General features: G+C 44.4%; 1 protein-coding gene across 1 annotated transcript; it reads left to right on the top strand.

Moving 5' to 3' along the window:
* Positions 1–3794: 3794 nt before the first annotated feature.
* Positions 3795–6280, top strand: EIF1 (eukaryotic translation initiation factor 1). The gene is made up of 4 exons (XM_007535486.3): positions 3795–3977; positions 4631–4794; positions 4892–4993; positions 5422–6280. The coding sequence occupies exons 1-4, from the start codon at positions 3947–3949 to the stop codon at positions 5464–5466; spliced, it is 342 nt and encodes a 113-aa protein (XP_007535548.1). The 5' UTR covers positions 3795–3946; the 3' UTR covers positions 5467–6280.
* Positions 6281–25562: the final 19282 nt, after the last annotated feature.

Here is a 25562-nt window from a genome sequence, read left to right as displayed (position 1 = left end):
AAATTGGTCCAACCTCTGTGGAGAACAGTCTGGAGAACTCTCAGAAGGCTAGAAATGGACCTACCCTATGACCCTGCAATTCCCCTCCTGGGGATATATCCTAAGGAACCCAACACATCCATCCAAAAAGATCTGTATACACATATGTTCTTGGCAGCACAATTTGTAATGGCCAAAACCTGGAAGCAACCCAGGTGTCCAACAACAGATGAGTGGCTGAGCAAGTTGTGGTATATATACACAATGGAATACTACTCAGCTGTAAAAAATGGTGACTTCATCATTTTCAGCCGATCTTGGATGGACCTTGAAAAAATCATGTTGAGTGAAATAAGTCAGAAACAGAAGGATGAATATGGGATGATCTCACTCTCAGGCCGAAGTTGAAAAACAAGATAAGAAAAGAAAACACAAGTCAAACCTGAAATGGAATTGGAGTATTACACCAAAGTAAAAGACTCTGGGGTGGGTGGGTGGGTGTGTGGGGAGAATACAGGTCCATGAAAAATGATGTATGAAATAGTAGGGGTTGTATTGTTAAATGGGAATCTGGGGAATGTTATGCATGTAAAAAAAAAAAAAAAAGAAGTAGAAACGCAAAGCAGAAATTGACTGAGTTTGGAGTATGGCACCAAAGTAAGAAAGCAGAAGTACACTAGAGTTTGCAGTGAGTACCTCCCTAATACTTCCTCTCCACTTTTCCAAGCTTTGGGTCCATGATTGCTCAACAATTTGTTTGGCTTTGTATGTTAACTCTCTTTTCAGTCACCAGGTTCCAGGTGTCATCAGGATGCCGGCCAGACTTCCCTGGATTGAAGACCCCACCAATATGTCCTGGAGCTCAGCTTCCCCAGAGACCCACCCTACTAGGGAAAGAGAGAGGCAGACTGGGAGTATGGACCGACCAATCAACGCCCATGTTCAGCGGGGAAGCAATTACAGAGGCCAGACCTTCCACCTTCTGCAACCCACAATGACCCTGGGTCCATGCTCCCAGAGGGACAGAGAATGGGAAAGCTATCGGGGGAGGGGGTGGGATATGGAGATTGGGCGGTGGGAATTGTGTGGAGTTGTACCCCTCCTACCCTATGGTTTTGTTAATTAATCCTTTCTTAAATAAATAAATAAAAAAGAAAGATGATGAATGACATAGTGGGGGTTGTATTGTTAAATGGGAATCTGGGGAATGTTATGCACATACAAACTATTAACAATTCTGTTTTTAAAGTAAATATATGTGAGCCCAAGGGAAAAGGCAACTCAAAGTCAGTCACCCTCTCTTCCCCCAAACCTCTTTCAAGGAGAGTCATATCTGAGTGCTGAGGTTGCCAGGTCAAGAGCAAGTTTGTAGTTTCCAAAACAGGGTATATATGAGACATGACTTACAGACCTCATTCACCTTTTCTGCTAGCAAGGAAGCCAAATTTATCCATCAAAAGATTACTTAGTAAATACAGAATCAAGGAGCTGGGAAGCAGCATAATGGTTACGCATAAGATTCATTTTTGAGGATCTAAAGTCCTAGATCTAATCCCTGACACCACCATGCGACAGAGTTAACAGTGCTCTCAAATAACTTAATAAATAAATTCATAACAAACTATTGGGGTTGGAGAGGTGGCTTAGTGGTGGAACGCATGCCCTACATGTCTAAGACCCCAGGTTCAATCCTGGTATGCTCACACGATTTAAAACAAAATAAAGAAGTCCGGCGGTAGCACAGCCGGTTAAGCGCACTCGTGAAGCACAAGGATAGGGGTTCGAGCCCCGGCTCCCCACTGCAGGGGAGTCGTTTCACAGGCGGAGAAGCATGTCTGCAGGTGTCTATATTTCTCTCTTCTTCTCCGTCTTCCCCTTCTCTCTCCATTTCTCTGTCATATCCAACAACAATGGCAGCAATAACAACAACAATAACAAAAACAACGATGAGCAACAAAAGGGGGAAAAGCAAATTAAATTTTAAAAATAATAATAATAATACAAGCAAAAACCTGGGAAGGGCAGACATCACAATGGGGGTGCAAAAACAGTTTTCTTGCCTGAGGGCTCCTACATCAGGTTCTATCCCCATCACCACCATAAACCAAAGCTAAGCTAAGCAGTGTTCTGGTCAAAATACTAACAATAAACAAATAAATAAATAAATCTATCAGACTTCCCTGACAGAATAAAAAAACATCTCTCAAACACACATTTTCCTCCCTGAGAATTTTCCTGTGGCAGGCTCTCAGCCAGTTGGGCCCCTGGTGAATTCTTTCCCACACTCCCAGTGTGGCTGAATGTCACCTCCCCAGAGGCCTTCTCTGGCCATTCCATCTGCAGGAGCCTGGACTCTGCCACACCACCCTATTTACTTTCATTTTGGCACGTATCATAGTCTGTCGTCTTGTTTATTGTCTCTCCCGCTAGACTCCCCAAGGCCAATGACCCAGTGTCAAGGGGCATAGTTAGCTGTTCATGGGTCCAACACATTTTGTTTGTTTGTTTGTTTGTTTGGCTTGCAGTGTCTCTTTCCCCCTCCCTACTACCCCCACCCCCAAACTAGGGCCCGGTACATGCAGGATTTCACTGCTCCCGGCTGTCTTTAATTCACAAATACAGGTAAGGTGGAGGGCGGCGGGCGACTGGAACTTCCTTCAGCAGTCGCACAAGTAGTCGGATGCAGAGGTTCTAATCCCAGACAAAACACAGGGAAAAACAAAAGATTTTATGTAAGCTCGATTTCCAGAGTCTCTTGGCCTGCGGCAAAAAGTTGTTGCATCCTTCATCCTCCCCCTGGCCCCAGCACCACCAGTTATATCACACCTGACTACATTCTTTATCTTACATTCCAAACCCTGAAGGCCTTTGGAGTCTAAAAACCACTCTATTTGCCCCAGCAAACTGAGATCATTTCAATACATAAACTAAAAGAGTAAGAAAGATGGACTGTTTAGAATACTATTTCATCTAAGCACTGTGAAGGCTTTTAGCCACATGATTTGAATGACAAATGTTTACAACTTTCTGGTGGCTGAATCCTTCTCAAGCCCCCAGCATTAGTGTCACTCTCCCCTGAACTAATGTTAATGACCAGGGCGTTCTTTCCTTGGGTAATCGAAACATTTAGTTAATAATTAGTTAATATTTAGATCCATTTTAGATCATCTTGCAACCCAAACAGTGAACAAGAGTTCAGGCCCTACGTTGCATGTCAGCGTGTTGCTCTGGTTCTCTCACATAAAGACATCTTTCAAAGGAAAGATCATATTCATTTAAATCACAAGATTAAGGTTTTCATTATATGAAATGCTGATTGGCAGCCGTCCTACCTACACCTTTGGATAAAGAGGGAATGGGTATATCCGTAGGTGGGTAGGACAATCTTGTGTTTCTGGCTCAGCATTTTAATCCCCGCTAAAGCATGCCTATCATCCTTAAAGGGGGGGGAGGAACCCTTTTCCAGAAAACAACACCGCAAAAGGGTCAAGAAAATGGAACGTGCCAGACAATAAAACGCGCAGGCGCGCCCTAAACCTCCGCCTGTTTTCCAGGCCGGCCTGATGTCTGCCGCTCGCACTGCGCAGGCGCCTAGACAGACGACGCTTTCCCTCCCCCTCCCACCTCATCCTAGGCTGACCGAACGCCCGCCCGCGGCTTAGATCCTGCGCAAGCGCAGTCCCATATCCCCACCCCTCGACCAATTGGAAGAGGAAGCTACTAGGCGCTTAAGGCACGACGCTATGGGTGGGGCCAAGACGTGGGGGCAGCGCGCTGGCGTCACAGGGGCGACTATATAAGTGAATACAAGGACGGCCCCTCTGCCCCAGTCACTGAGCCGCCGCCGAGGACTCAGCAGCCTCCCCCTTGAGCCCCCTCGCTTCCCGACGCTCCGTCCCCCCCGCCCGCCTTCTCCCGCCGCCGCCTTCCGCAGGCCGTTTCCACCGAGGAAAAGGAATCGTATCGTATGTCCGCTATCCAGAACCTCCACTCTTTCGGTAAGCTGCGGAGAGGTCCCGTGGGGAAGGGGCGTCTGGAGACGGGGTTCGGGAAGCTCCGAGCATTCTGACCCTTTAGAAGGTGGAGCGGAAGCAAGATGTCCTGCCTGACCCGCATGTCCTGGGGTCCCCACGGTCGGCCTTTGAGCGACCGGAAGGAGGGGACGAGAGATCAGCCTTTGGGCGGGCCCGGCGTCTGGGGTGGCGCATTTACTAATGGCTCCCGACCGCCGCGGGCCACACCCGCCCCTCCCGCCACCGTTGCGTCACGTCCGGCGCGTCACCCGCCTTGGTCGCGGGGCCTCGAGGTAGAGGCGGTGCCAGCCCTAAGTGGCAGGCTCGCCTGCCAATGGGGCGGGAGGGGAGGCCCCGCCTCGGAGCTCGGGTTCCGGGCGGTTGCATCAGCCAGGGCGGGTGAGGCTTGCCTGCCCAGCTCGCCTGACACGTGATCGCTCCGGAGGGCCCTCTCCCAGGCCGGGAAAGCCGGCTGTCCCAGACTGACCTGTTAAGTGAGAAGCACCAAAGAGCACATCTGACCCAAGGCCCCGGCCTCGGCAGTTTTGCACTTGCAAAGGATCCAGTGGAAGGTTGGCTGTGGCTTAATACAGTGATTGTGTTGATAAATGAACGCGACTTTTTCTTTTCGCCCCCAGACCCCTTTGCTGATGCAAGTAAGGGTGATGACCTGCTTCCTGCTGGCACTGAGGATTATATCCATATAAGAATTCAACAGAGAAACGGCAGGAAGACCCTTACTACTGTCCAAGGGATCGCTGATGATTACGATAAAAAGAAGCTAGTGAAGGCGTTTAAGAAGGTAATGGTCAAATGAGGCTGCAGGAAAAGCTATTTAGAAATCATTAGTGTACTCGAACTGTCAGACTGATTTTTAGTGATTTCCTTTGTGCTTGCAGAAATTTGCCTGCAATGGTACTGTAATTGAGCATCCAGAATATGGAGAAGTAATTCAGCTACAGGGTGACCAGCGCAAGAACATATGCCAGTTCCTTGTCGAGGTGAGTTGTCATTTTTGATGATTCACTTTTGTGTCTGCCTTGATAGATCTTGCAGATCGTGCCAGTCAGTTCACTTTCTCCTGGGGACATAAAGATGTGCTTTTAAGATTGAAGAAGCAGAGCATCAACTGGCACATGCAATATTTGCATGGATCTAAAGCAAAAAGAAAAAGGTGGGCAGTGGTGGGCCTGGTAACACGTGCATGTTACCACATTCAAGCCCAGGCCCATCCAACAGGGAAGCTTCATAAGTAGTGAAGCATTGCTACAAGTGTCAGTTTTTTCTCTCTCTTCCCCCACCTCCCCCCCAACTTCTGGCTCTGTAAACAAAAGGAGAGTAATAGGTATGCATTTAAATCGCATGCAGATGAAGCGCAGGTGAGTAAATCCTGTGCCCCTTTTGAAACTTTGCCCTTTTCTCTTTGCAGATTGGACTGGCTAAGGACGACCAGCTGAAGGTTCATGGGTTTTAAGTGCTTTCGGCTCACTGAAGCTTAAGTGAGGATTTCCTTGCAATGAGTAGAATTTCCCTTCTGTCCCTTGTCACAAGTTTAAAAACCTCACAGCTTGTATAATGTAACCATTTGGGGTCTGCTTTTAACTTGGACTAGTGTAACTCCTTCATGCAATAAACTGAAAAGAGCCATGCTGTCTAGTCTTGAAGTCCCTCATTTAAAAAGAGATGAAGCAGTAGGCGCCTGGCAGTGTCCAACCTGAAACAAAGCACTAACAGTGATGTTTCAGCCAAGCCCAGAGTCCCAAAATCACTACCAGCTATGTCTGGCAAGAAGCTTCTCAGCTCTCCCTATGAGTTCCCTGCCCTGAAAGAAAGTTATGACCTGAACCTTCAGTGAAGCTGAGTGGAGAGAATGGAGTAAGGCGGCTTGGCTGTGCCACTAGAGGGGTGGGGGGAGCCTTTAGTAGTATAAGATGCTCTGGTGTCTCCAACCTGACTGCATGAGCAGAGCTTGGAGAGGCCACCTTCCCTTGTTGGAGGTGACAGGACATCTGACTTGCCACCAAGGTCTTTTGACCCAACATCCTAGCTGATTGATGCCCAGACACCATAATGTGAGGCCAACTTTCTACCAGTTAAACTTATGACAAGGGAACAAATTTCAGACATGCATCAGTCATGTAGCTAGCTATAGAGCTTGTCACTTAATAGCAGCTGCCCAATGTCATGTGACAGTCGTAACAAACTGGTTCTCTCCCCGCCCCCATTCAGTTTTAATGTTATGTAATGTATTTAAACCCTTATTTAAATAAAACTTGTTTTCAGAAACACTTGACTTGCAGGTTCTGTTTGTCATTGTGGGGGGGGGGGGTCTATACCATAGCTTCTCAGCTTGAGCAGTGGCTGTGGAGAAATTGTATTGGGGTAAGATCAGGGTGGTTGACAGTCCAAGTCACTGATAAGGACTATAGCAGAAGACTGATCAGAGATAAGTGTGGGCACCACCTAGAAAGCATAAAAATGAGAGAATGGGCCCCATATTGAGCAGCTGGAGCGTTTGAAAACTTTAACATTTTAAGTTGGGAGACCAGCTATCGGTTGACAATTTCCCAGGTGTGCAGCAGCAGCTGTTACATTCATGTAATCAAGTACAGACTTCAAGTTGCTGAGAGTGGTCATGAGGAATTAAGTTTTGTTCCTTTGCCAGCCCATATCATAGGTGATAGGCCTGCAACCAGGGGAAGATGGGATGATGAAAGGCTAACCTGGGCCAGGTTAAGCGCACATGTTACAGTGCACAAGGACCCAGGTTCAAGCCCCCAGTGTCCACCTGCAAGGGCCACCCCCAGCTGTCAGAGGTGAAATTTGTGGGGTCTTATCTCCTTTCCACTTCTGGCTGTTTTTATCCAGTAAATAAAGATTTTAAATGAAAAGACTGAGCCAGTGACAACTACTCTTTTCCTGGGGCTGTACTGCTACAGGTGGTCTTGACAAAAGCATAATGTAATAAAAGCTTCCCCAGTGCAGTGAAGGCCATGCTGGGAATAATCCTAGGGGCATATAACAAGGTGCTGCAAAATTTAAGCACAGAATTTACCACTTGCACTTTGTTCAAGTTGAAATTTGTAGCACAATCCTGGAGGCCTCATCCGGAGGCCAGAGTAAAAGATAACTGGTGTGTGTTCGCATGTAAGTCCTGTGCTAGGCTGTTAGCCCACTTTTTTTTTTTTTTTTTTATATTTTTCCCTTTTGCCCTTGTTTTTTACTGTAGCTATTTTTGTTAGTTGATGTCATTGTTAGATAGGACAGAGAGGAAAGGAAGAGAAAGACACCAGAGCTGCTTCACCGCTTGTGAAGCAACCCCCTCACCCCCACAGGTGGCGAGCAGGGGCTCAAACCAGGATCATTGTACTGGTCCTTGGACTTCGTGCCACATGCACAACCCGCTGTGCTAACGCCCAACTCCTGTTGTTAGTCCACTTTGAGAACAGTTCCCTCAAGTGGAGTGAAGAGATGTGAGCTGGCAGTGTCATGAAATTAGCGGTCTAGAGAGCCAGACAATTATCTGAACTATGGTCTGGGAGGTGGTGCAGTAGCTAAGGCACTAGACTCTCAAGCATGAGGTCCTGAGTTCGATCCCCAGCAGTACATGTACCAGAGTGATGGCTGGTTCTTTTTCTCCTTTTTCATGAATAAATAAATCTGAACTAGACAGTTTGTGAACACAGCCCAATTTGCTAAAACTTAGGTATCATCAGCTAATTTCATTAATGCTTGTCTATTTGATGGTTGAGAAAACAGGAGTGGAAATTAGTAAGGCTAAGTTGTAGCACCTCATCTAGAACCCAACATGCCTTTCTGCTTTTCAGAGATTGGTATATTCAGTGCAACCTGTGGAGAAGCCACATACAGACGAGTATATGCTTGGAAGCTGACAGCTTGGTGGAGAAAGACAATTATGTAGTGACTAGGTCTCTACTGGCTTGGCCAAAGGTGCCTAGGAGGTGGTGCTCTGAATAAAAGATTCTAACTTTTGGTTACCAGAGCACTGCTCAGCTCTGGTATACGGTGGTGTGGGGGATTGAACCTGGGACTTTGGAGCCTCAAGCACAAGAGTCTCTGCATAACCATTATGTTATCTACCCCTGCCCACCCACCCAGCCCCCATACCCCCCCTTTTTTTATTGAGAGGGAAGGAGAATATGGGGGGGAAAAATAAAAGGTAACAGCCTCCAGGAACAGTGGATTCAAAGTGCCAGCACCAAGCCCCAACTATAATCCTGGAGGCAAAAACTATCATTTCTTTTGGATAAACACTGAGAGGAGAAGGGATAGGAGAGAAAGACAACAGCAGCACTGCTTCACCGCTTGTGAAGCTTCCCCCCTGCAGGTGGGGATAGGGAGTTCAAACCTGGGTCCTTGGGCACTGTCACGTCTGCTCTCAACCAGGTTAGGGCTAGGGTTCTTGCATATTGTAACGTGCGCTCAACTAGGTGCACCACTGCCCAGCCCCTAAAGCATTGAACTTTCAAGCATGAGTTCCTCCACATATACCAGAGTAATGCTCTGGTCCTCTATGATGAAAAAATAAAAAATGGGGTGAGTGGTGGGGCACCTAGTTGAGCACATGTTACAATACAATATGCAAGCCCCCAGTCCCCACCTGCAGTGGGAAAGCTTCAGTGCCGGGCTGAGCTTCACTAACAGGAGACAGACGACCCGGGACTCATGGCTGGGTTGTACGCAGTATCTCTATTCATGCAGGACACAGCCCAATCTAAGCCGAGCTAAGCTAAACTAAAAACTAAACAATGCTGTCTTTATATATACTTCCCAAGTAGGGTGTGAACAGGATGTGACATAGAGAGGGTGGAGAGAAAAGTGACTGGTGAAAGTCAGGGTGTGACAAGGAGAGGGGGCGGAGCAGGTGAGAATTCTACCACTGAACCACCAATGCCCTGGAGGGAAGGTGGTGCTTTATGTAAATGTAAAAGTGATTTATGTAAATAGACCGCAGCTTTGAGTGGGATCAAACCAATCCCTATCCCTATACAGGCATACCGGTGCTTGGTTAAGCAGAAGCCAGGGGGAGCTGGCATACTACCCAACACTTCAGTGGTGAAGCAGTGCTGCAAGTCTCTTCCTCTATCTCCCCCTTCATTCTTGATTCCTGTCTCTGTGATAAAGATAATAAAAAATAATAAATAGGGAGTCACTTAAGTGCATATGATGCAAAGCCCAAGGACCTGTGTAAGGAACCCGGTTCGAACCCCCGGCTCCCCACCTGCAAGGGGAGTCGCTTCACAGGTGGTGAAGCAAGTCTGCAGGTGTCTGTCTTTCTCTCCCCCTCTGTCTTCCCCTCCTCTCTCCATTTCTCTCTGTCCTATCCAACAATGACACCGTCAGTAATAACTACAACAACAATGAAAAACAAGGGCAACAAAAAAGGGAAAATAATTTTTTAAAAAAATAATAATAAACCTTGAGGAAAACTTATTTAGGGTAGAGGAGAATGCATTATGGTTATGCAAAGAGACTCATGCCTGAGGCTCCAAAAGTGCCAGGTTCGATCCCCCACACCACCACCATAAGCCAGAGCTGGGTAGTGCTTTGGTTACGAAAAACAAAATTTTTTTTAAGAAATGGTCACAAGATCTCTTGAGGATTAGGAAATGCCCCTCCCCAACCAAACATGGCTTTATTCTCTTTTTTATATTTTTATTTGTTTTGGATAGTGACAGAAATTGATTGAGGGGCCAGGTGGTGACGCACCTGGTTAGGTGCTCACATTATAGTGCAAGAGGGCCTAGGTTCAAGCCTCTGGTCCCTACGTGCAGGGGGAAAGCTTCACAAGTGCTGAAGAAGGGCTACAGGTGTCTCTGTCTCTTTCCCTCTCTATCTCCCTCTCCCCTTCTCAATTTCTATCTGTTCCTATCCAGTAATAAATAGGGGCCTGGCAGTGGCACACCCACTTAAGTGTACGTAGTACTACTCAGAAGGAAGCATGTAAGGATCCAGGTTCGAGCCCTGCAGGGGAGACATAAGCAGGTCTGCAGGTATCTTTCTCTCCCCTTCTCTATCTTCCCCCCCTCCCCTCTCAATTTCTCTCTGTCCTGTCAAAAAATAAATAAGTAAAAATGGCCACTGGAGCAGTGAATTTGTAGTGCAGGCACAGAGCCCCAGTAATAATCCAGTAATATTTTTAATTTAAAAATGGGATAAATCTGTAAAAAAGTATAAATCCAACATTTAAATGATGTCATAAATATAAATGAAAACAGGTCAACTGAAAGTCAAAGGAATCCACAGTAACTGTTCGTGCTACTTTAATGAGAAAGATACAGAGAGTACTACTCAGCTCTGGTTTGTGGTGGTGCTGGGGACTGAACCTGGGACCTCGGAGCCTCAGGCATGGAAGTCTTTTTGCATAACCATTATACTGTCTCATCAGCCCCCCAAAACTAAAGTCTGTTCAAAATTTACCTATAGAGAGGAAAAAGTAACAGTAATTCTAGAATTGAACACTCCAGTTCTAGAATTGGCCTGCTTCCTTACTAGACTGGATGGTGATACCCCCTTATGGCCTCAGTGTCAGACATGAAGCAAGAGTTGTCTAACTTCAGAAGATAACATTATTTCAAAATTCATCTGTAGTGTGAGACAATGTATTTCTTCTCTGCATACTCTTTTTTTTTTTTTTAATTCCCAAGGTTTTACCACTCCAGGCCCCCTTTTCAGGTTAGAGATGAGAGAGAGAGAAGTACTGAAGCTTTGCCCAGTGCAGTGGGGTCTGGGTGCAAACCTGAGTTGTGTGTATGGAAAAGCAGGCACCTTTCCAGGAGAAATCTCTTGCACCACTACCACCACCACCACCCCCTTTAAAAATATATATTATCTTTATTTATTAGACAGCCAGAAATCAAGAGGGGAGAGAAGGTGATAGAAAGGGAGAGAGAGAGACCTATAGCACTGATTCACCACTTGCAAAGCTTTCCCCCTACAGGTGGGGACCAAGGCCTCAAATCCAGATCCTTGCCCATTGCACCACCACCCACCCACCCACTTTTTTTTTTCCCCACTAGGGTTATCGATGGGACTTAGTGCCTGCTCAGTGAACCCACCATTCTTTACAGCCATCTTCTCTTTCTCTTTCTTCCTTCCTTTCTCTTCCTTCCTTCCTTCCTTCCTTCCTTTCTATTATTTTTGTATTGTATTTGATAGGATATAAAGAAATAGGGGGGGATAGAGAAGGAGAGAGAGACACCTACAGACCTATTTCACTACTGGTGAAGCTTCCTCCTCTGCATGTGGGACCAGAGGCTTAAACAACAAGTCCTTGTACAAGGTAACATGTGCGAGTATCTGAGTATGCCACCACCTGTCCCCACTTCTCTTGTACTCTTAAATCCTAATTAAAATATTCATAAAATTCCTATTCTTGGAGAATTTTTTGCCCTCCAGGGTTATTGCACCACAAATCCACTCCTCCTGGAGGCTATTTTTTTCCTTTTGTTGCCCTTGTTGTTTATTGTTATTATTGTTGTTGTCATTTCTATAGTTGTTGTTGGATAGGACAGAGAGAAATCGAGAGAGGAGGGGGAGACAGAGGGAAAGAGAACAGTAGACCCGTGCAGACCTGCTTCACCACCTGTGAAGCGACCCCCCTGCAGGTGGGGAGCCAGGGGGCTCAAACCGGGATCCCTACTGGTCCTTGGATTTTTTTGTGCTTAATCCACTGCGATACCGCCCAGCCCCCTCTTGGAGAATTTGTTTAAAAGTCAGACTCTGGGCCAGCAAATAAACTCCCTTGGATTGTATACATATCAAGATAAATAGATAATAGATTGATGAAACCTAAGTAGTCTTATAAATTGAGTTTACCTCAAAAAACAAACTTTAGAGGGGGCAGCTGGTAGCACAGCAGGTTAAATATTTATTTTATTTATTCTCTTTTGTTGCCCTTGTAGTTATTGTTGTCGTCATTGTTGGATAGGACAGACAGAAATGGAGAGAGGAGGGGAAGACAGAGAGAGGGAGAGAAAGACACTTGCAGACCTGCTTCACCACCTGTGAAGTGACTTCCCTGCAGGTGGGGAGCCGGGGGCTCGAACCGGGATCCTTACGCCAGTCCTTGTGCTTCGCGCCACCTGCGCTTAACCTGCTGCGCTACTGCCTGGCCCCCTAGCACAGCAGGTTAAGCACACATGGCACAAAGAGCAAGGACCAATGTAAGGATCCTGGTTCGCACCTCAGCTCCCCACCTGCAGGGTGGTCACTTCACAAACGATGAAGCAGGTTTGCAGGTGTTTGTCTTTCTCCACCCCCACCCCCATCTTCCTCCTCTCCTCTCTCAATTTCTCTCTGTCCTATCCAACAACAACTGTGATAACAACAACAAGGGCAACAAAATGGGAAAAAAGAAATGGCCTCCAGCAGCAGCACCCAAGGAAAGGCCATCTAAATACATCAAACATCTCCATGATATCGGGCATATGTTCACATGTATCCATAAATTAGGGCAAAATATATACCTGAAAGCAAAAGTAAGCAATAGGCTGCAGTGAGTCAATACATGCAGCAAGCAAGTAGAAAGACCTAAAAAGACACCATAAAGTTCATAATGAAATAGTGTCTACTCAGACTTAGATAACCTCCTCACCTAATTTCTATTATACTTCCCTCACTCACTCCAAAGCTAGCCTTATCAAAGTAAGGACTGCAAAAGCTGAATAAAAGCAAAAGACTGGCATACTTTAATGATGACTCTTTAGTCACTATCAAGCCACCCCATCAGCTGGGGTCCTAGTTGGGGAGTCCTGAGATTACCAAACAGACATGATGAGCCTAGACCTAGAATAGATCCCTCTCTCCATTGTTACTGGTCATCTCTATCAGGAACAACACGATAGACCCCTTTGTGGGCCCCCATAGGGCCTCGCCCTCAACTTGGATCAACAACAGTAGAGAATGTTCCATCCTCCAAAGGGAGGCTGGACAACATAATCTATGTTCCACCTGAGGAAGAATGGTCCTGAAATTGGGGCAGCCTGGAACATTCCTACTCATAATCACAGAATGTGAGCTCAGATCTGCAGGGATGCAGAGGTCACATAGGCTTCTAAGCTGAATATGGGTCCCAGATCAGATCAAATCGAAGGGGTTAACAGTCAACAATATTTATACACCTTTCCCATATTTGGGAGCTACTCTCTTCCCTGATCCAGCTTTCTGGTCTTTTTCCGGCCATGATGTCATCTCCCCAGACAACAACTTGGATCCACCTGCATATCAAATGCCAGCCTCAGGAAAAAAAAAAAAAAAAAAAAAAAAAGAAAGTAAAAAGAAAAAAAAACCTAGTATAGTTATGGGCCCTTTGGAATATAACTAAAATAGGACTACTAACTATCTACAAAACGGAGACACACACACACACACACACACCCCACTCTTCATCTGAACTATTCCAGCCTTTAGGTTCATGATTAGTCAACAATTTGTTTGGCTCCATATGTTAACTCTTTTTTCAGCCACCACGTTCCAGATGCTAGCATGATGCCAACTGGACTTCCCTGGGCAGACAACCCCACCAATATGTCCTGGAGCCCTGCTTCCCCAGAGCCCCACCCTACGAGGGAAAGACAAGCTAGGACTATGGATCGACCTGCCAATGCCCATGTTCAGCGGGGAAGCAATTAAAGAAGCCAGATCTTCCACCTTCTGCACCCCATAATAACTGTGGGTCCATACTCCTAGAGAGATAAAGAATAGGAAAGCTATCAGGGGAGGGGATGGGATACAGAGTTCTGGTGGTGGGAACTGTGTGAAGTTGTACCCCTCTTATCCTATGGTTTTTGTCAGTGTTTCCTTTTTATAAATAAAAATTTTAAAAAATACATCAAACATCTACTGAAAAAGCTACAGCAATATATTAACAGCAACACAGTAATAATAGGGGACTTCAACACTCCACTGTCTCAACTTGACAGATCATCCAGGCAGAAAATCAATAAAGAAACAAGGGCGCTAAATGAGGAGATAGATAAACTAGAACTATTGGACATTTTCAGTCATTCATCCCAAGAAACTGGAATACACATTCTACTCAAGTCCATATGTTAGGCCACAAAGATAGTGTCAACAAATTCAAAAGCATCGAAATAATCCCAAGCATCTTCTCAGACCACAATGAAATTAAATGAACACTTAACAACAAAGAAAAATTAGTAGACATCCCAAAATATGGAAACTCAGTAGTATACTACGTAACAACTACTGGATCAAAGAGGAAATTAGGGAAGAAATCAAAATGTTTCGAGAGTTCAACGAAAATGAAGACTCAAGCTATTAAAATATTTGGGACACAACTAAGGCAGTTCTGAGAGGGAAGTTCATAGCCAAACAAGCACACATCAAAAAACAAGAAAAAAGCTCAAATAAACAACTTGATCGCACACTTTAAAGACGAAGGAGAAGGAGAAAAAGAAGAAAGGAACCCTAAAGCAATCAGAAGGACTGAAATAACTGAAGTTAGGGCAGAAATAAATAGCATTGAAAATAAGAAAACCATACAGAAGATCAATGAAGCTAGATTCTGGTTCTTCAAAAGAGTAAACAAAATTGACAAGCTCTTTGCCAGACTCACAAAATAAAAAAGGAAGAAGATCCAAATAAATCAGATTGTCAGTGAAAGAGACAACACAACAGACACCACAGAAATCCAACTTATCATGCAAGGCTTCTATGAACAACTATATGCCACCAAACTAGAGAACCTGGAAGAAATGGATGAGTTCCTAGGTACTTACAAACTTCTGAGATTAAACATAGAAGAACCAGAAAATATGCACAGGCCAATCACAGCCAAAGAAATTGAAACAGTTATCAAAAACCTTCCCAAGAATAAAAGTCCTGTAACAGATGGTTTTACAAATGAATACCTCTTCTTTTAAACTCTTCCAGGGTGGAGGGTAGATAGCATAATGGTTATGCAAAGAGACTCTCATGCCTGAGGCTCCAAAGTCCCAGGTTCAATCCCCCGCACCACCATAAGCCAGAGCTGAGCTGTGCTCTGGTAAAAAAAAATTAATTAAATAAATAAATAAATAAAACCCTTCCAAAAGATTGAAGGCACAGGAATACTCCCAGATTCTATGAAACCAACATCAGACAGTGAGTGATAACAAGAACAACAAAAAAAGAAAACTACAGGCTGATATATCTGATGAGCATAGATGCTAAAATATTGAATAAAATTCTGGCTAACCAGATATAGCAGTATATTAAAAAGATTGTTCATCATGACCAAGTGGAGTTTATCCCAGGGATGCAAGGTTGGTTTAATACACATAAATTAATTAATTTAATCCACCACACCAATAAACACAAGACCAAAAACCACATGGTTATATCAATAGGTGCAGAGAAAGCCTTTAACAAAATCCAATACCCCTTTATGATCAAAACACAACAGAAAATGGGAATAGATGGAAAATTTCTCAAGATAGTGGAGTCCATATACAGCAAATCTATAGTCAACATCATACATGGTGAAAAATTGAAAGCATTAGCCCCTCGGGTCAGGTACTTGAGAGGGCTGCCCACTACCACCAATACTATTCAGTACAGTGTTAGAAGTTCTTGCCATAGTAATCAGACAAGACTTTGGGGTTGGGGGCAGGGTTCAGGCCCTGAAACATGGTGGCAGAGGAGGACCTAGTGGGGGTTGTATTGTTATGTGGAAATGCTACACATGTATAAACTTTTGTATTTTATTGTCAACTATAAACCATTTAAAAAAAAGTCTGAATGAAATGAAGCTCATCATAGGAACTTGAAGCAAAATAAATAAATTGTATAGAAAGAATGTAAAGGGGAGCCGGGCAGTAGCGCAGCAGGTTAAGCCCATGTGGCACAAAGCGCAAGGACCGGCGTAAGGTTCCCGATTCGAGTTCCCGGCTCCCCACCTGCAGGGCAGTCGCTTCACAGGCGGTGAAGCAGGTCTGCAGGTGTCTATCTTTCTCTCCCCCACTCTGTCTTCCCCTCCTCTCTCCATTTCTGTCCTATCCAACAACGATGACATCAATGACAACTTCAACAATAAACAACAAAGGCAACAAAAGAAAATAAAAATAAAGAAAGAAAGAATGTAAAGAAAGCATTAGGTAGGTTGACTTTGGGCATCATTTGGCATGATGCTTTAACTAGAAATTCATTTTCAAAACTTCTAACTATAAGAAATTTTGTGCTGTTTCAATTTTTATTTACATGCGCATATAGCATCTTATTAAAATTGATGTGCTAGAGCACATTTAAAATAAATAATAATAAAGAGGGATGACCACGTGTGGGCCAGGACATAACACAAATGGTCGAATGTTCTTCTCATCATGCACAAGGTCCTGTGTTTGGCATGACCTGGAAGGTGGTACAGTGGATAAAGTGTTGGACTTTCAGAAAAGAGGTTCAGTATCACATGATCCAGACTGATATTCTGGTCCTCTTTCTCTCTCATTAATAAATAAGTCTTTGATAAGGATGAATATGGGATGATCTCACTCTCAGGCAGAAGTTGAAAAACAAGATCAGAAAAGAAAACACAAGTAGAACCTGAAATGGAATTGGCATATGGCACCCAATTAAAAGACTCTGGGGTGGGTGGGTGGGGAGAATACAGGTCCATGAAGGATGATGAATTAAATAGTGGGGGTTGTATTGTTAAATGGGAATCTGGGGAATGTTATGCATGTAAAAAAAAAAAAAAAGTAGAAACGCAAAGCAGAAATTGACTGAGTTTGGAGTATGGCACCAAAGTAAGAAAGCACAAGTCCACTAGAGTTTGCAGTGAGTACCTCCCTAATACTTCCTCTCCACTTTTCTAAGCTTTGGGTCCATGATTGCTCAACAATTTGTTTGGCTTTGTATGTTAACTCTCTTTTCAGTCACCAGGTTCCAGGTGTCATCAGGATGCCGGCCAGACTTCCCTGGATTGAAGACCCTGCCAATATGTCCTGGAGCTCAGCTTCCCCAGAGACCCACCCTACTAGGGAAAGAGAGAGGCAGACTGGGAGTATGGACCGACCAGTCAACGCCCATGTTCAGCGGGGAAGCAATTACAGAAGCCAGACCTTCTACCTTCTGCAACCCACAATGACCCTGGGTCCATGCTCCCAGAGGGATAGAGAATGGGAAAGCTATCGGGGGAGGGGGTGGGATATGGAGATTGGGCAGTGGGAATTGTGTGGAGTTGTACCCCTCATACCCTATGGTTTTGTTAATTAATCCTTTCTTAAAGAAAAAAAATAAAGAAAGAAAATTAAAAAAAAAGAAAATAAAAATAAAGAAAGAAAGAATGTAAAGAAAGCATTAGGTAGGTTGACTTTGGGCATCATTTGGCATGATGCTTTAACTAGAAATTCATTTTCAAAACTTCTAACTATAAGAAATTTTGTGCTGTTTCAATTTTTATTTACATGCGCATATAGCATCTTATTAAAATTGATGTGCTAGAGCACATTTAAAATAAATAATAATAAAGAGGGATGACCACGTGTGGGCCAGGACATAACACAAATGGTCGAATGTTCTTCTCATCATGCACAAGGTCCTGTGTTTGGCATGACCTGGAAGGTGGTACAGTGGATAAAGTGTTGGACTTTCAGAAAAGAGGTTCAGTATCACATGATCCAGACTGATATTCTGGTCCTCTTTCTCTCTCATTAATAAATAAGTCTTTGATAAGGATGAATATGGGATGATCTCACTCTCAGGCAGAAGTTGAAAAACAAGATCAGAAAAGAAAACACAAGTAGAACCTGAAATGGAATTGGCATATGGCACCCAATTAAAAGACTCTGGGGTGGGTGGGTGGGGAGAATACAGGTCCATGAAGGATGACAAATGACATAGTGGGGGTTGTATTGTTAAATGGGAAACTGGAGAATGTTATGCATGTACAAACTATTGTATTTACTGTTGAATGTAAAACATTAATTCCCCAATAAAGAAATAAATTTAAAAAAATCTTTGAGGGGAGGGAGAAGAAGAAGAGAAAGAAAAAAATCAAAACCCAGAGATTTTGTGGGAGATAGATGTGGCGGTATTGTCTATAGAGCTTGCCCATAGATTTCATCAGCTTCTTAATGGCTGCTATTACCTGGAAGAGTTAAGAATCACTGTTCCTTAGTTTTCTTCTGAATTTTACAAAACCCCAGGAATAACAGAGGCTTCCCAAGGGGACAGGCTCCGGCACACCAGATAGAGTGCACAAGCTGCTATGCACAAGGACCTAGGTTCAAACTCCCAGTGCTCACCTGTGGAAGGGAAGCTTCACAAGCAGGGCTGCAGGTGTCTCTCTTTCTCTCTCCCTTCTCTATCTATCTCCCCTCCCTCCTCAATTTCAGTCTTTATCAAAAAAAGGGAGAAAAGAAAAAGGAAAAAAAGACTTTTTTAGGCATATCTTAGAAAAAGCAACGGTGCCTACCTCAATATTGATTTTTTTTTAAAAAAATTGATAAGCATTTAAGATGTTTTCATATTTCTTTCAAGCCCAGAGTGTTCCAGGCAAAATGTGCTCCCACCATGGGAGGCCTCCACCGCTTGCAATTGGCCTTACATAACTCATTTGCTCCATAGACAGCCATCATTCAGCCACAGGTTAGTTTGTCGTACAATTTAAACTGTATTTAATCTCAATCCTTCATGGTTAGTTTACGCTCAGAGTGGACAATCTGCTCAAAACAGGAAGCAAAGCAACACAGATGTTAGCATGTTAGCACCATCATTCTGCGTATGTCAAGTCATTGATTCTCACTCCATTTCTGTAAAATGGCAGGAACAAGCACAAGGACAAATAAAGTGCAGAGAGACTGTGATTTAGCTAGGTTTCCAGGGCCACTGTAGAGACATCACCTGGCAGCTTATCAGACACGAAGAATTGCTTTTTTTTTTTTAAGATTTTTTAAAATTTAATTTATTTATTTTCCCTTTTGTTGCCCTTGTTGTCTTTTTATTGTTGCTGTAGTTGTTGTTGTTGTTATTGATGCCGTTGTTGTTGGATAGGACAGAGAGAAATGGAGAGGGGAGGGGAAGACAGAGAGGGGGAGAGAAAGACAGACACCTGCAGACCTGCTTCACCACCTGTGAAGCAACTTCCCTGCAGGTGGGGAGCCAGGGGCTCAAACTGGGATCCTTAAGTTGGCCCTTGCTTCATGCCACATGCGCTTAACCCACTGCACTACTGCCCGACTCCCTGATTCTTTTTTTAAATTTTTTATTTAAGAAAGGATTAGTGAACAAAAGCATAAGGTAGGAGGGGTACAACTCCACACAATTCCCAACACCCAATCCCCATAACCCACCCCCTCCCCTGATAGCTTTCCCATTCTCTATCCCTCTGGGAGCATGGACCCAGGGTTGAGGGTTGCAGAAGGTAGAAGGTCTGGCTTCTGTAATTGCTTCCCCGCTGAACATGGGCGTTGACTGGTCGGTCCATATCCCCAGTCTGCCTCTCTCTTTCCCTAGTAGGGTGTGACTCTGGGGAAGCTGAGCTCCAGGTGATTTTTTTTTAAGTCATTATTTGTTTCAGTGAGCAAGAAAGGAGAGAGAGACATAAATCCAGAGCATTACTCTGGCAAATGTGGTGCTGGAGACTGAATTTAGGACCTCATGCTTACAAGTCCTGTGTTCTACCTGTTGCCCCATTTCTTGGGTCTCAAGGTGGCACAAATCCAAGCTACTGAGTCAGTCTTCCTCCTAACAATCTTCACGCAAGAAAGTTTGAGAAGCATTATTTGAACCATAAAACTAGCGGACACTTGGGGTTGAGGATATAGCTCAGTGGTAAAGCTTATGCTCAGCTAGTATGTTGCCTAAGCCTGGCTCACCACCACCATCATCACAGTATGGGGAAAGAAAAAATAAAAAAGAGGAAAGAGAGAGAGAGAGAGAATCTCATATTGTGATTTTCCAACTGGTTAAAAGTCAATAATGGACTCAGCTGGGGTGGGGAGGTAAGGGTTGGCACAGTGAGCAGAATACTAAACATAGAAGCATGAGGCCATGAGTTCAATACCTGGCATCCCATGTGCCAGAGTGATGCTCTAGCTCTCTATCTTGTGTTAATAAGTAAATAAAATATTTTAAGTCAGTAACATGCTTTTAATAAAAAAAAAAGTATTCATTTAATTAATGAGAGAGAATGAGAAAGAAAGGAGGAAAGAAACAAAGAAGAAAGAAAGAGAGAGGGGGAGTCGGGCAGTAGCGCAGCAGTTTAAGCACACGTGGTGCACAATGCAAGGACCGGCTTAAGGATCCCGGTTCAAGCCCCCAGCTCCCCACCTGCAGGGGAGTCACTTCACAGGTGGTGAAGCAGGTCTATAGGTGTCTTTCTTTCTCTCCCCCTCTCTGTCTTCCCCTGCTCTCTCCATTTCTCTCTGTCCTATCCAACAACGACGACATCAATAACAACAGCAATAATAACTACAACAATAAGAAGAAGACAACAGGGGCAACAAAAGGGAAACTAAATAAATAAAATTCAAAAAGAGAAAAGAAAAGAGAGAGAGAGAGAGAGTGGAAGGAAGAAAGAAAGAGTTATCAGACTCTGGCAGATACGGTACCTGGGATCAGTCTGGGAACCTCAGTAATGCAAGTCCTCTGCTTTCTGGTTGCTGAGCCCTAGTTTTCTTCTCTCTCTCTCTCTTTATTTATTTTTACTTATTGGATAGAGATGGCCAGAAATTGGGAGAGTAAAGGGGAAGAGAGAGAGAGAGAGGAACAGAGACCTGCAGCACTGCTTACTACTCGCAAAGCTTTCCTCCTGTAGGTGGGGGCCGGGGGCTTGAACCTGGGTCCTTATGCATTGTAATGCACTCAACCATGTGAGTCACCACCTGGCCCCTCTTTTCTTTATTTGTTATATTTTATTTATTTATTTTTAAAGGGGAGATTGGGAGAGAAAGATACCTGCAGCATTCTCTCACCACTTGTAAAATTTCCTCCCTACAAGTGGGGACTGGGGCTCGAACTCAACTCCTTGCACACCATAATATGAGTACCAAGCACACACCATAATATGAGTACCAAGCACACACCATAATATGAGTACCAAGCACACACCATAATATGAGTACCAAGCACACACCATAATATGAGTGCCAAGCACACACCATAATATGGTGTACCAAGCACACACCATAATATGAGTGCCAAGCACACACCATAATATGGTGTACCAAGCACACACCATAATATGAGTGCCAAGCACACACCATAATATGGTGTACCAAGCACACACCATAATATGAGTGCCAAGCACACACCATAATATGAGTGCCAAGCACACACCATAATATGAGTGCCAAGCACACACCATAATATGAGTGCCAAGCACACACCATAATATGAGTACCAAGCACACACCATAATATGAGTGCCAAGCACACACCATAATATGAGTACCAAGCACACACCATAATATGAGTACCAAGCACACACCATAATATGAGTGCCAAGCACACACCATAATATGGTGTACCAAGCACACACCATAATATGAGTGCCAAGCACACACCATAATATGAGTGCCAAGCACACACCATAATATGAGTACCAAGCACACACCATAATATGAGTGCCAAGCACACACCATAATATGAGTACCAAGCACACACCATAATATGAGTGCCAAGCACACACCATAATATGGTGTACCAAGCACACACCATAATATGAGTGCCAAGCACACACCATAATATGGTGTACCAAGCACACACCATAATATGAGTGCCAAGCACACACCATAATATGAGTGCCAAGCACACACCATAATATGAGTGCCAAGCACACACCATAATATGAGTACCAAGCACACACCATAATATGAGTGCCAAGCACACACCATAATATGAGTGCCAAGCACACACCATAATATGAGTACCAAGCACACACCATAATATGAGTACCAAGCACACACCATAATATGAGTACCAAGCACACACCATAATATGAGTGCCAAGCACACACCATAATATGAGTACCAAGCACACACCATAATATGAGTGCCAAGCACACACCATAATATGAGTGCCAAGCACACACCATAATATGGTGTACCAAGCACACACCATAATATGAGTGCCAAGCACACACCATAATATGAGTGCCAAGCACACACCATAATATGAGTGCCAAGCACACACCATAATATGAGTACCAAGCACACACCATAATATGAGTACCAAGCACACACCATAATATGAGTGCCAAGCACACACCATAATATGAGTACCAAGCACACACCATAATATGAGTGCCAAGCACACACCATAATATGAGTACCAAGCACACACCATAATATGAGTGCCAAGCACACACCATAATATGGTGTACCAAGCACACACCATAATATGAGTACCAAGCACACACCATAATATGAGTGCCAAGCACACACCATAATATGAGTACCAAGCACACACCATAATATGAGTGCCAAGCACACACCATAATATGAGTACCAAGCACACACCATAATATGAGTGCCAAGCACACACCATAATATGGTGTACCAAGCACACACCATAATATGAGTGCCAAGCACACACCATAATATGGTGTACCAAGCACACACCATAATATGAGTGCCAAGCACACACCATAATATGAGTGCCAAGCACACACCATAATATGAGTGCCAAGCACACACCATAATATGAGTACCAAGCACACACCATAATATGAGTGCCAAGCACACACCATAATATGAGTGCCAAGCACACACCATAATATGAGTACCAAGCACACACCATAATATGAGTACCAAGCACACACCATAATATGAGTACCAAGCACACACCATAATATGAGTGCCAAGCACACACCATAATATGAGTGCCAAGCACACACCATAATATGAGTGCCAAGCACACACCATAATATGGTGTACCAAGCACACACCATAATATGAGTGCCAAGCACACACCATAATATGAGTGCCAAGCACACACCATAATATGAGTGCCAAGCACACACCATAATATGAGTACCAAGCACACACACACCATAATATGAGTACCAAGCACACACCATAATATGAGTACCAAGCACACACCATAATATGAGTACCAAGCACACACCATAATATGAGTACCAAGTACACACCATAATATGGTGTACCAAGTACACCACTACCTGTCATTTTCATTTATCCCACCAGCTGAATCACTGAGTCCTGCTCCAGACTCAAATAGCTATTCACCAGAACATTCAACTGCTGATTATCATGGGCATCTCTCAACCTGTTTCCTTCATTACCTGTTAATTCTCAGCAGGGCTGGTTGTAAGCATGGGTACCGCTGCCCCTTCTCCAGGACCCCAGGGGCATCAAACCCCCCCCCCAGACAAGGAGGCACCCTGACAGTGCATGGACAAGAGCAAAATCTCTAGTCCCAATGCAGACAAATCAAAAGCAGCCCAGAACTACTTACTCCACCCAAACCAGGTCCATGCTGCAATCCATCAAATAACCCCACAAGCTTACCATTGTGTTATATTTGTTCTTTAATTATCTTTATTTACTTATTGGCTAGAGACAGCCAGAAATCGAGAAGGAAGAGGGAGATAGAGAAAGACAGAGAGACACCTGCAACCCTGCTTCACCACTCATGAAGCTTTCTCCCTGCAAGTGGAGACTGGGGGCTTGAACCCGGGTCCTTGTGCACTATAACATGTGTGCTCAACCAGGTGCACCACTGCATGCCCCCCTTTTTTTTTTTACCAGGGCACTCTTTAGCTCTGGCTTATGGTGGTGGGAAGATTGAACCCGGCTTTGAAGCCTCAAGCATGTGAGTCTGTTTGCATAATCATTATGTACTATCTACCCTCTGCCCCTACTGTGTTTTCTGGAACATCTTTGGCAAACCCTTTAGCTTCATTACTAAATATTTTCAGGTGTATCTCCATAATAGGAAATGCTGAATACATAATACAGATTAATATTTTCCCTCAAAGGCACAAAGGGAAAAGGGGGCTCAAATTTCAGAGGCAACTGGGGAAGTGACTCAACTAACTGCTAAGAGTATCAGACTCCGGAGTTGGGTGGTAGCGCAGCCGGTTAAGTGCAGGTGGCCCAAAGCACAAGGACCGGCATAAGGATCCCGGTTCCTCATCTATAGGGGAGTCACTTCACAAGCGGTGAAGCAGGTCTGCAGGTGTCTATCTTTCTTTTCACCCCTCTGTCTTCCATTTCTCTCTGTCCTATCCAACAAGGACATCAATAACAACAATAATAACCACAACAATAAAACAACAAGGGCAACAAAAGGGAATAAATAAATAAATATTTTTTTAAAAAAGAATATCAGACTCTCAGACCTGAGATTCTGGGTTCCATCCCCAGCACCACATATACCAGAGTGGTGCTTTGGCATGTCTCTCTCTCCTCTCTGCCTCATGTAAAACTTGCTCCTCTCATGTGTAATAAATAAAAAATAAATCTTCAAATTGTGGGGGCTTCAAGGGGGAAGGGGAGTTGTGTTTTGCAGGGATGGAGAGACAGACCTGGGGAGCTATAAGCTAAAGCCAGCACAGAAGGCATAAGGAAAGGGGCACACCGGGGTTTTCCACAGAAGGTGGAGGGTGAAGGGAGTTCAGAGGCAACCAGGACACTAGAGTGGAGGAGCATCAGCCCACGGCCCATTGCTCCTGATAACTGCGACACGTCCTGTTTGCAGAGGGGACGGGGATCAATACCCCATCCACAGCCGCAGGTTCCCTGCTCTTCAAACACCCGTGTGTGATGCAAATGCTCTTCTGAATGGAAGGTGATTGGGTTGTCCTCTGACGTGTGGGCAGAGTGAGGGGGGGCACTGTTACCCCACCCCCACTTTTGTCTCCAGTCTACCCTCATACCTGGCTGAGAACTGCCTCCTACCCTGCCTGTCCACAAAAAGATCAAACTCTCAGGGCGGAGCAAGGGGAGGTGTACCGGTACCCACCCCATTCATCTCACTGGGGGGAGGGTCCAGGGGAGAGGGGTAGAAAGACTGAGGGAAGGGGTTCAGGGCTTTATAAGGCAGGGCTGGAGCACCAAGCAGAGCAGAGAACCAAGAGGCACCAAGTGAGCACAGGATCACCACCTCCAGCTTCTCAGGTGAGAACACCAGGAGGGGAGGAAGAGGGCTGAACCCCTAGCTCCCCATCTATAGGGGAATCGCTTCACAGGCGGTGAAGCAGGTCTGCAGGTGTCTGTCTTTCTCTCCCCCTCTCTGTCTTCCCCTCCTCTCTCCATTTCTCTCTGTCCTATCCAACAATGACGACAACAATAAAACAACTAGGGCAACAAAAGGGAATAAATAAATAAATAAATATTTTTTAAAAAGATGTATTTATCAGAGAGAGGCAGGGAAATCCAAGAGAGAACTAAAGTATTCCACTGGCATATGTGAGGCCATAGATTGGACTAGGGACCTCAAGCTTGAGGGCCCAATGCTTTGCCCACCTACCACCTCCCAGGCCATGAAAGCTTTTTTTAACTTTTTTATTTATTTTAATAGTAAATCCATGCTATGAGTCTTTTAAAAATATTTTGTTTGCTTATTTAATTTATTGTATAGAGAC

Source organism: Erinaceus europaeus, chromosome 12, assembly GCF_950295315.1.
Source record: "Erinaceus europaeus chromosome 12, mEriEur2.1, whole genome shotgun sequence".
Lineage (NCBI taxonomy): Eukaryota > Metazoa > Chordata > Mammalia > Eulipotyphla > Erinaceidae > Erinaceus > Erinaceus europaeus.
The sequence above is the reverse complement of the archived record's forward strand: the minus strand, read 5'-3'. Positions and strand labels throughout refer to the sequence as shown.

Bases quoted from the DNA above. Each gene is read 5' to 3' on its own strand.
- EIF1 (XM_007535486.3), top strand. From the start codon at position 3,947: ATGTCCGCTATCCAGAACCTCCACTCTTTCG. The intron at 4,795-4,891 runs GTAATGGTCAAA...TTGTGCTTGCAG, and splicing joins TAGTGAAGGCGTTTAAGAAG to AAATTTGCCTGCAATGGTAC. The intron at 4,994-5,421 runs GTGAGTTGTCAT...TTCTCTTTGCAG, and splicing joins TATGCCAGTTCCTTGTCGAG to ATTGGACTGGCTAAGGACGA.